At 38.2% G+C, this 12,182-nt stretch overlaps 1 protein-coding gene across 2 annotated transcripts; it reads left to right on the top strand.

Annotated features, from left to right (window-relative positions):
- The first annotated feature begins 991 nt into the window (after positions 1–991).
- On the top strand, positions 992–9,752 carry LOC105013095. Of its 2 annotated transcripts, none has more exons than XM_020050682.3 (11): positions 992–1,188; positions 1,485–1,600; positions 1,774–1,902; positions 2,427–2,466; positions 3,288–3,347; positions 4,212–4,296; positions 6,833–6,922; positions 7,052–7,126; positions 8,601–8,729; positions 8,962–9,112; positions 9,226–9,752. In XM_020050682.3, the coding sequence occupies exons 1-11, from the start codon at positions 1,140–1,142 to the stop codon at positions 9,268–9,270; spliced, it is 969 nt and encodes a 322-aa protein (XP_019906241.2). In that variant the 5' UTR covers positions 992–1,139; the 3' UTR covers positions 9,271–9,752. The 2 variants fall into 2 exon arrangements, with proteins under 2 accessions (XP_019906241.2, XP_010872689.2); XM_010874387.5 differs by having other exon boundaries at positions 2,430–2,466.
- Positions 9,753–12,182: the final 2,430 nt, after the last annotated feature.

Raw genomic sequence — 12,182 nt, forward strand, 5'->3', positions numbered from 1 at the left:
CATCACCGTACCAAGACTGCCCAGTACATCACCATACCAAGACTGCCCAGTACATCACCGTACCAAGACTGCCCACTACATCACCGGACCAAGACTGCCCAGTACATCACCGTACCAACCCTGCCCAGTACATCACCGGACCAAGATTGCCCAGTATGTCACCAGACCAAGATTACCCAGTACATCACCGTACCAAGACTGTCCAGTACATCACCAGACCAGCTTTCTGAACTGGTGCTTGATGAGGGGCTGCAGTATTATCAATGAACAAAAACAGCTTAGCAACTCGCTGTTCATCTGCTTACCAACAGTCAGACAGGGTCTGTATAAAAGCATATGATCCCATGCCAGCATTGACAGAGACAGCTTCTATTTACAAGCTATTACATTGCTCAACATTCGAAATGGACTGACTGAACGCACACAGTCACCCACACATACACCTACGTACTTACCACATACTTCATAAATGCTTCTAACAAATGCCTTTTAACAGTTTGTTAATGCTCAGACACTGTTACTATTTACTATTGCATGATGTGTACATCCACACTCTCCTACCTGATACACATAAAAATACTGGAAATACAAACTCGTTCCTTTGTCCGGTTTGCATCTTTTATTCATACTACTATCTCTACTAGTATTGTGTATTTTTTTAAATATATTTAGCACTTTCTTACTCTATTATTTACATTGCTGCTGCACTGTAGTAAAGGAATCAGCAAGTAAATATTTAGCTGAAGGGTCACCTTGTGTATCCTGTTCATTTGTCAAATAAAACTTGATTCATCTATTTGACAACAGCCCCATCTAGTGGACTGATGTAACACCTGTAACAACTGAACACAAGTTATCTGAATTTGTCACTTTTTGGAATCAGATCAATTTGCCTTCTTCCTATAATATTAACATGGTTAAAGGAACATTAAAATGACTGTGACAATTTCATACTTTTTTAATAGCTCAATGTACAGTCCAGAACAGGTTTCAACAAGTTTATTCCGGTCATAAACAAATGTTGCCACATTAAGTGACGTAACTTCCTTATGACTCATTCCCGCCTTGGTATTGAAATCCTTTAAGAAGAAAGAATTGGTAATTTCTTGATTTCAGAGCAGCTGGTTTATGATGCAGCTATGTCTGTTCATCATGTGCTTTGGTTTACAGTCCTCCTGTTCTCCCAGGGTAAGACGATTATTTAGTCTTTTGAGTAATTCTTTATACTGTTCACATTCTTATGGTGATGCGCAGAGCCATGCTTTAAACAGGAACTGGTCTTATGTGTTTCTTTATCTTCTTTTAAAGAAGAATGAAAAACTACTTTAAGTTCATTTTGATAACAGCATCTCCTTAATTAATTACTTACTATAAATTCATACAGCAAACATTCAGACCTGTGTTTTCTCTTCAGGAGAAATATATGAAAATGTACTTGCACTGTAAATGTCCTTACTAATTAGTAGCAAGTGTTTTCTCTTTAGGCTGTTGGGGAGAAGTAACAAGACATGTTGACTGTGAGACACTGAAAATACAAAACGCCTACAAATACTGCATAGATGTAAAGGAGCAATATACATGTGTGTTCTGGGAATCAGAGGTAAGATATAACTTTAGATAATACAGAAATGTGCAAACTAGATTGAGCAAGTATCTATTTTCATGACTAATGTCATTCACACTTCAATACTGTAGCGAGAAGTATGTGCATTATTCGAAATTGTTTTAAAACTTGTAGACTTTATTAATGGCAGATGTGTTTTTTTTTTTCAGTCTTTGTGGCTTGCTGAACTTTGCATAAACAAAAGCAGTAAACTAGCATCCAGTGTAAATTATGCCAATTTCTCCTGCATTATAATCTTGGTGTGTTTGAATGTCACCCACATTGGCCAAAGTACTACTGTGAGTATAACTTTTTGTCACTGAAATTTAGGGTTAGGTCATTCAAAGTCTACATGAAAATCATTAAAGAATAGCAAAAATAATGTCCTCAAGCCACAGATAATGTGATAAGTAGTTTCTTCTTGAAAATACTGAACTAAAAACTGTTAATTAGACTGGAATTATTGTACAAACGCTTAATGACACTATCTCAAATTTGACACAATTGGGTCTCGACAAGGTTCCCAGAAGTATTACTAAGATAACTATAGTACTTGAAGTAGCCTTTGAACTTTTGAACTCACATTTCCTTTTGTTTAAGTTTGCTTGCCTAACTTTAGAAAATGCAAATCAGTTTGGCTTGGCCTTACCTAGTTACCTTGTAGTGTACACTTCAATACCAGAACAAATTGTAGCATGTAGTAACTTTTTAGAAGCATGTAGTAAAGAAAAACATTAGGGAACAAACAATATTAAAACTACACAATTTTATTCTAGAAAGTACAAACAGTATATAGAGTACTGATGTTGTCTCATTTCTAAAGCAGGAGACGTGGACCCATATCATTGTATCTGGTGCGTCAGGTAGATATACTGCTTTTCAAGTCTAACATCTTCGTTGTTCCTTTTATTTTTATATATTCTTCTTGTCTTGTTCAAGATTTTGGTTTTGAGCGTAGCCAATGTTCCTTTTTTTTCTTTTATTCTTATTGTTTACATTTGTGCCTTATTTGCCCCTACTATTTAAGTTCCTCCTCTCCCAGTGTTTCTTGTTGGTCATTTTGTGTGTTTACCATTGCCGCCGTTTGTGCTTTATATTCCTCAGTAAAACGTATTCAGCTACGTTCACCCATGACGAATAAATGTGGGGTGACAGGTTGCCCAGCAGTTAGCACATCACTTGCTAGATCAAATAGGTTGCTAGATCAAATCAGACCAGTCAAGAAAATTCAGTATTTCTGTCCCATATGTCTTTCCCTGAGCAAGAGCAAGGTAGTACAATCTATTTGCTCACAGGTCATTGTTGTAAAATTTAATATTTTCTGTAAAAGTTTTAGTTCAGTACATTTTTGGTTTCTACAAGCTGGGTACAGTCTGTTGGGTACAGTAGTCAACAAAATACTGCTCTGTTATTGAATTCAAAGGTTTGTCTTGGCACTAGCAAAAGTTATTTTATCACTGGTGAGTGGTTACCTGTAATCTTACTGTGGTACAGTAGCATGATCTACCTAATTGCTCCAAAGTCATTGTTGTAAATGCGGAGATATTCTGTCAACATACCTGGTAAAGCCTTATCATAATCATTCTGATTTTGAGAGATCTCATTCTGTTTAAGTGTAATAAATTGTTGGTTTGTACACCTCTTTGTACAGAATTTGAACTATGTCTCTTATTTTGTTATGCAGCTAGAGATGGTGAGAAAAAACACAATCATGAAGACACTAGCAAAAGAGCTGTAAGAATTGGTGAGTAGTTTCCTGTTACCTCAATCAAGTACAGTAACTCAATCTTATTAAAGTAGGGGAGACAGGAGTAAAATGAGCCAATATACAGGGGTAAAAGACAGTAGGTAAGTTGAACCACCCCATGTTACTAGCTTGACAACTGTACACAAATCTTACCATGTGACTATATACAGTACACTATTCAGGATGAACCCATCATTTCTAACTAGCAGTGATGAAGAAAGGTGCAAGTGAATAGTGGTATGTTTTTTTTGATTGTCTAAGAAATTTTTAACATCAGGTATAATGACTATTAAATCAAAGCAAATGTATGCAAAATATTAGCCCTCAATTGCTGAGCTAGGCACTTTTTCCCCCTAAAATGGCGGCTGTGTGGCAAAATGAGCCACTAATTCTGGGATAAGTTGAACCAATGGTTCACTTTGTCACACCATAAAATATGTTATGTTTCTGGTGTATCAAATATTATATCAATATAAAACTGCATACCTGACAATATCTTTATTATTTTTATTATTGTAGAAAAGCTTTCATGCCATAACTGTTTGTGTGGTGTATCTGTCATTGCATAATGTAAAATCTTAGATGTTGTGAGACATTAATTCGATTATTTCTAATGTATAACACATTTTACCCAAAGAGTGGTTACCCTTGATGATTTTCTAACATTTGGATCTTGGCCAAAATAGCTGATAGGATTGGTTTCCTTTTTCTTCTAAATAATTTAAATACTGAAGTAAAAATGTGCTCAACTTACCCCAATCTCCCCTAAATGGAAAAGTGGGAACAATGTAATAGCCTTTGTGAATGAGAAAACAAATAATGGATAATTGCTTTTAATGTAAACCCCTTTGTCTTTTACAGATGTTATTGTTTCCATTGTCATCGGGGTTGGGGTTGTGGTCGGGGTTGGGGTCGGAGTCATAGTCATAGTCAGAAAGCAGAAGAGGTAAGCGTCAGTTCAGGTTCCCTCAACAGTATTTTTGCCTCTATGTTACACAATGTTGCTTGGTTGGTCACTTTGGTGCCACTATGGGGAACTCACATGCTCCAAGCATATCGACATACTGTCATGGTTTTTAAGGCCCTGCAGGTGTGTAGCAGGCAGTAGACCCACCTCCCATGCTATAAATACCTAACACACATCTGCATTCACTGAGATACCACTCTTTATGTATAGATCAGTATTCTGCAAATCTCACATTTGCTTGTGCAAGTGTTGTTCTAGTTTTTCTCACTTTTATTTGACTTCCTTTGGGGTATTATACTACTTCACAATATTATTAATAAAAACTTTAACAATGCAATATTATAATAGCAATACCTATGATAATAAGCAAGATACAGTGGATATAAAAAGTCCACACACCCCTGTTAAAATGGCAGGTTTTTGTGATGTAAAAGAATGAGACAAAGATAAATCATGTCAGACCTTTTTCCACTTTTAATGTGACCTATAATGTGAACAATTCAACTGAAAAACAAACTGAAATCATCGAGGGGGAAAATGAAAGTGTGCACACCCTCCTATAACTGGGGATGTGGCTGTGTTCAGAATTAACCAATCCCATTCAAACTTATGTTAAATAGTTATTACACACCTGCCAACATTTAAAGTGACTCAGAATAATCAGCTGATCTAGTAGGATTTTTCTGACATTTTCTTAGTTGCATCTCAGAGCAAAAGCCATGGTCCGCAAGGAGCTTCCAAAGCATCAGAGGGATCTCATTGTTGAAAGATATCAGTCAGAAGAAGGGTACAAAATAATTTCCAAAGCATTATATATATCATGGAACACAGTGAAGACAGTCATCATCAAATGGAGAAAATATGGCACAAAAGAGACATTACCAAGAACTGGACATCCCTCCAAAATGTATGAAAGGCGAGAAGAAAACAGGTCTGGGAGGCTTCCAAGAGGTCTACAGCAACATTAAAGGAAACTGCAGGAATTTCTGGCAAGTAGTGTCTGTGTGATACATGTGACAACAATATTCCGTATTCTTTATATGAATGGGCTGTGGTGTAGGGTGGCAAGATGAAAGCCATTTCTTACAATGAAAAACATCCAAGCCCAGCTAAAGTAAAAAAAAAAAAACATCAGGTCCCCCAAAAGCACATGGGAAAATGTGTTATGGTCTGATGAAACCAAGGTTGAACTTTTTGGCCATCATTCAAAAACGTATGTTTGGCAAAACCAACACTGCACATCACCCAAAGAACAACATACCCACAGTGAAGCATGGTGGTGGCAGCATCATGCTTTGGAGCTGTTTTTCTTCAGCTGGAACCGGGGCCTTAGTCAGGGTGGAGGGAATTATGAACAGTTCCAAACACCAGGCAATTTTGGCACAAAACCTTCAGGTGTCTGTTAGAAAGCTGAAGATAAAGTTCACCTTTCAGCACGACAACGACCCAAAGCACACATCCAAATCCACAAAATCATAGCTTCACCAGAGGAAGGATTAACATTTTGGAATGGCCCAGCCAGAGCCCAGACCTGAATCCAATTGAACATCTGTGGGATGATCTGAAGAGGGCTGTGCACAGGAGATGTCCTAGCAATCTGACAGATTAGGAGCGCTTTTGCAAAGAAGAGTGGGCAAATATTTTCACGTCAAGATGTGCCATGCTAATAGACTCCTACCCAAAAAGACTAACAAAATCAAAAGGTGCTTCAACAAAGTATTAGTTTAAGGGTGTGCACACTTATGCAACTGGGATATTGTGAGTTTCAAATTTTTCCCCCTTAAAGATTTCGGTTTGTTTTTCAATTGTTTTTCAATTCACGTCATTAAAGGTGGAAAAAGTTCTGACATGATTAATCTTTGTCTCATTCTTTTACATCAGAAGAACCTGGCATTTTAACAGGGGTGTGTAGAGGCTGGGTTAGTGGGTGGATTTAGCAACTGCATGTTAAGATGACCTGCACAGCAGCTGACAGATTGAGTACCCTGACCAATTTATATAGGCCACCATATTAGATTAGGACATCTTGAGACTGTGGTATAAGGCATCCCAACGTCAGCTGATGCATCGCTGTGCCAATACCAACTTGGGTTCTCTAGCTGATTTATCCCCCTTGTGCTTCAGGGTCATTCTCCACACTAATATTAATAAAAATTATATGAATAAAAATTAAATGTTATCTTTATATAAACTTTTATGATTAAAGATACGTTTTACAGTAGTTTTCAGTAGAACCATACAGCAGAGTCGTAGAGAATGAAGTGGCTGATCGACCAAATAATTTGTTTATGGCCCTGCTTTTATTTGTTTTCATGGATATGATTGATGCATGTGTGTTCCATATTGAGGCAAACTCAGGGAATGAAGAATATATGAAAAATCCAAGTATATTATTTATACAAATATTATTTCTTTATTTACTGTTTATAAGTGATTTTCATGTTTTCTAGCTACATATCCTAAATTTGAGATGTGTGCACTAAATCTTCCTAATATGCCCTGGGAATATTCAAAGGCAGACCAATGGGGATGCAGATCAGGATAATATTGAGATGAACGATAGGGGAACAGCCACCAGGCTGAATGGGCAAACAGTTAATTCCAGGTAATCCTTTTTATTATATTCAAAAAACACTCTCCATTTCTGGACTTTGGAACTGTAAGAACTTATCCCATGAGTCCTTTTATACACTATTGCAGACATTTCTGATTACCGTATGTCTTTTTCCTTTAGCACTTATGAATGTAATGAAGACCTGGTTGTTGTTCTGGATCAACATCTGAGAAACGGAAATGCGCTGTGTGACAGGTAAGGGGAAGATTGCAATTGATTGGGGAGGTAGGGAAAGTAAAATTCTCGGTGCCAGTAAAGAAAAGTGCACCAGCCTCACTAACGTAAAAAGGTATTATCATTTGACCTTCCCCTTCAAATGTCCTACCCCCCTAAACAAAACTTGTGGCCACATAAGAAATGAAAATATTTGCATTCATCAGTGCTTTGTTATTAGCCTATAAATGCATGATTGTGGTTGCATGTGTGGTGTTCAAATGTTTTTCATATGACTAACTTGCCTAGGCCTGCTTTGATTCTCTTACAGTCCATTTAGATGTAAGACAGAACAAGCTAATATCAGGTGCAGAGTTCAGTACATTTCTGTGAATAGTCTTCATTTTTGGTAGAATGGAAATTCTCACTTTATGAACTGTGAACTTGTAGAACTGTCTATATGCAGAGGCCCAGTTAAGGTTCATTCAATTCCAGTGACAAAGCTCCTAAAAGAACATTTTGTTAGAACCTTGGTCAACAAATATTATGCATTTTGGCTCTCATAAGCAAATGAATTATCTGGGCAGGTTGTCCTCTACCTCCCATTCACAGGCATGCCAATCCAAAACAAACAATACTGGTCATAGAGACCACACAAGACTTCTCAGTAGGAAGTTCAACGACACACATTTCTGTGTGAATTATTTGGGAAAGCCTCATCGCATTCAATAAGATAAAAAGCCTGCTTTAAAGCGATTGTTCATCCTAGATTCATTTTAGGGTGAAAAAAGACTTACCTTAAGTTGTTCTTGAAGGTCCATGGAGTTGTTTTCCAGTCGTGTCAGTTTTGCGCACAATGGTATCAATCTGGGTTTTTTCCAAGTTTCGACATAACAGTTAACAACCTGGAACAACCACTTAGCATTTGCTAGCTACCGATGACATCATTGCCGAATAACAGAGGCTGTGTGTAGTGGCTACAGAAAATAGTTTGCATAGTCCCAGTTTGAAGTCACCAAATTCCACTAGCTGTTTCATCAGTATGCAGTTTTTTTTTGTTAGTTTACACTTGCAATTCAGCCTGTGTTGCATTGCAACTGGAAATTAATGAACAATTTAAATTCATGAAGCTAATAATGCTCATTCCAGGCTGGGACAGAGGGGAATAGTGGCTTACTAAAAGAAAACCTCAGTTCCCTCCCCTGTGCCCTCTAAAGCCCTCCGTAAATGAAAAGAAAATGTTACAACAGGGAGGGCGACCATAAGACAATTGAATATCGATCTGACCCCAAGTTCCTGGTTTTCACAGTGTTTTGTGTGAATGTCGCAGGCAAATCTGAACCCAGATCTCCCATGGGAGTATCCAACATCTAACAGACAGATAAAACAAGCAGGAATTCCCTCTCAGGCCATGGCTGACACTGATTTACCTAAGCAAGACCATCACCAGATACTATAAGTATATGATACATTAAAAATAAAAACATGCATATCAATGCTGTGTTGTCACCCCTAGCGGCAAAGGAGTGAAAGACTTGCTAGGAGATGAAGATGAAAAGCCAGCAGATAATAATGGAACAGAGAGAGAATCCTTTGAGAAGACACATGAGGATTCCCCTATACCCACTGTACCCAAGATTTTCAGGTAAGCTCTCCACATAGGGAATTACTTGATTGATTGTTATTATCATCAGAATTATGTTGGTCATCAAACTAATTCAATCCTTCAATATAAAATTGTTTCTGGAAAAAATGCAAATGTGGCAATAGTAAGCGAGGTCACATGGTTTCTTCTCTTCAAACTTTTGTTGCATTTGGGGACAGTGTTTGAGGAGGATTGTACATTTGATTCTTAATGATGTCCAACACTCTAACAGCATTAACAACCAGACCAAGGAACCAACGCCTGATGCACAGAGTCGAGGACATCCTATGACTCATGGAGGTCCTCACATGTCTAATGGGACACCAGAGGAGACCACCAATCTACTGGACCAGGACCAAGTCACCAGCCATCTGATGTTAAGAGTAGGTTCATGTCCTCAATCAGATCATTCTGCTGGTCCCCGCTGACCAGTGAACTTGAACTAGCCCTTGTCATTATGTACATGACAATTTGTACCTTTTGTGTTTTCCCAAAGGACAAAGGACCTAATTACATTAAGTCAAGAGGAGGAGGACTGTAACAAGTGGTGGACGCTTGAATACATCCACAAAAATAGATGAACTGGTTCGGATAAATATAACACACTGCTCAAAATAATTAAGGGAAAACAAAAATCACACACCAGGTGTCAATGAAAAAAATATATTAAAGATAAAAATCTTTACTATGGATTGCAATTTGCTTAGAGAACAAAATGATGCAACGGAAACCAAAATCACCAACCGATTGAGGGCTGATTTCACATTTACACCAAAAATGAAAGTAAACAATTGAAATCACAGGCTGTTCCAACTTGCGTGAATTTCATCCCGGCAACTCATAATGTGACTCAGTAGTGTGTATGTCCCCCACGTGCCTGTATGCACTCCCGACAATGTCTGGAGAATGTTCTTGATGAGAGGGCAGACAGTGTCCTGGGGGATCAACTCCCAGACCTGGATCAAGGCATCAGTGAGCTCCTGGACAGTTCTGTGGTGCTACTTAGCAGTGTCAGATGCACTGATACATAATGTCCCAGAGGTCCTCAACTGGATTCAGGTCTGGGGAACGTGAGGGCCAGTCAATGGCATAAATTCCTTCGTCGTCCAGGAACTGTCTACACACTCTGGCCACATGGGGTCGGGCATTGTCCTGCACCAGGAGGAACCCAGTGTTATGGTAAGGAGAGTGCAATTGTCTGTTGCCACCACCTACAAAACCATTGTCGTTTTGGGGGTTGTCTTGCTCTCCAGTGCACCTGTTGTCACTTTAATTTGCACCAAAACCGGTGACATTGATTCACAATCACTTATGCTTCCTAACTGGACAGATTGATATCCCTGAAGTTTCATTGACTTGGAGTTACAGTGTGATGATTACGAGTTCCCTTAATGTTTTTGAGCAGCACATATGTATTTATTAATTTATATTTATATAAAATATTGGTAAGACTATACTTACCTTCGTATTGTATACCTCACACAAGGTCAAATAAACAAATGTATGAAAAGATTAAAACATACACTGGGGAGCCAAAATATTATGACCAATCACAGGTGAAGCAAATAATAAGTGTGATGCTCTAGGCAATGTTCTGCTGGGAAACCATGGGTCCGGTAATTCATGTGGACGTCAAGTTTGACGTTACACCTACCTAAACATTGTTGCAGACCAGGAACAACCCTTTCATGGCAATGGTATTCCATCATGGCAGTGGCCTCTTTCACCAGGATAATGCACCTGCCACACTGCACACATTCAGGAATTGCTTGAGGAACATGATGAAGAGTTCAAGGTGTTGCCCTGCCCTCCAAATTCCCCAGATCACAATCTGATTCAGCATCTGTGGGATGTGCTGGACTAACAAGTCCGATCCACAGCGGCTCTACCTCGCAACTTTAATGTTCTGCTGCTAATGTCTTGGTACCAGATACCACAGGACACCTTCAGGGGTTTTGCTGAGACAATTAAAAGTGTTTTAGAATAACTATTGTGTACATAATTAATTATTATGCTCAACATAGGATAAGAACTACTTCTATGAGACCATCTAGAACCACATGGAACATTATAACCACATTTGTATTTGACCAAGATAAACGGTCTACAGAGAAAGCAGTTACAACAACCATAGAAATGTTGCCTTTAATGGCTTATAACATTTCACCATTTATTAGCATTAGTGCCAGTCTCATACATACTATTGTGTATATTTTAAGAGTTATGCTCTTATAATGTTACATACTTATGGTGCACTCTAAAGGAGGTGTCACCTCCCGTTCTTGTGGAAAGAACTATAACCCAGATCCTCACCCACTAGTGAAAATATACTCAAGTACAGTCATTGTTCACCTGCAGCTACGTTTGCTCTAATCAGTGACTGATGTCAAATGACTTATAGATTTTAAGGCCTTACAACCCAAGTTAGTGTACCCACCAGAGAAGGTTATATTTTGTCATCTTATGATAATTTTTTGCTTCAGTTATCTATTTGACATACTGTATGCTTTCACCTGATGCATTTATGGTTGATAAGGTTATCGTACATTTCATTTTATTTCATCACTAATTATATTACCATGCATATTTACTGCTGATGCAATGCTTATAATTAACCGATAGAAAATAACTTTTCATTATATACCTGTTCAAATTTCAACTACTAAATAAAAGTGTTTATAAAAGGTGTTTCATTCCTATTATTTGTAAAACATTATTTCACAATGTTGGCTTGTTTTTGTGTGGACTAATACTGGCCTGGATCAGAAAACCCACAGACTGGATCAGAAAACATTTACTCAATGTGATAGATATAGTTTCTGATTTAAAGAATTTTACTTTGTAGCGGTGTTGTTTATTTGAAAGGGGCAAGACTGCTTTTGTTCGGGCGCCAGGCCATTCGTAAAATGGCCAAAGAGTAAAAGACTACCTCTGCCAGGAAAACACATGTCAGTAGATGGGACTGCCTAGAGTGTACCCTGTTGGCCAGATGAAGTCTTATCTGGCTGGGAGGCCTACTCCCGGCCTTGAAGATGACTTTCCTTGGTAGACAAATGTCCGCTTAACCCATCCTTTACTCTGCTTCAGCTTCTACTCCTAACCAGACTGGTGGAAACAGCCACAATCTTAGAATGATTAAAAATAAGCGTGCTGTAAAACTCCACCCTCCAGTCTTTCCTTGGAGAAAATATCTAGAAACATCCAAAACCCACTGACTACCACCCAGAAAACATCAACCATCCTTATCTTTAAACATCCCTCTTCACAAAATGGTGTCTCACTTCTTTTATTGTCACCCCTATTAGAGCTCTCTTAAAGTGGCAACGCACAGTGAAGGAGCCATGTGATTTCTGCCACAACTTTTATAATTAAAATCATGTACACATATTTTCCTGGTCACAGATCCATGGGAATATTTTTTTTTTGTCTTGGACTAGGCCTAATCTATATGAC

Source organism: Esox lucius, chromosome 11 (genome assembly GCF_011004845.1).
Source record: "Esox lucius isolate fEsoLuc1 chromosome 11, fEsoLuc1.pri, whole genome shotgun sequence".
NCBI lineage: Eukaryota > Metazoa > Chordata > Actinopteri > Esociformes > Esocidae > Esox > Esox lucius.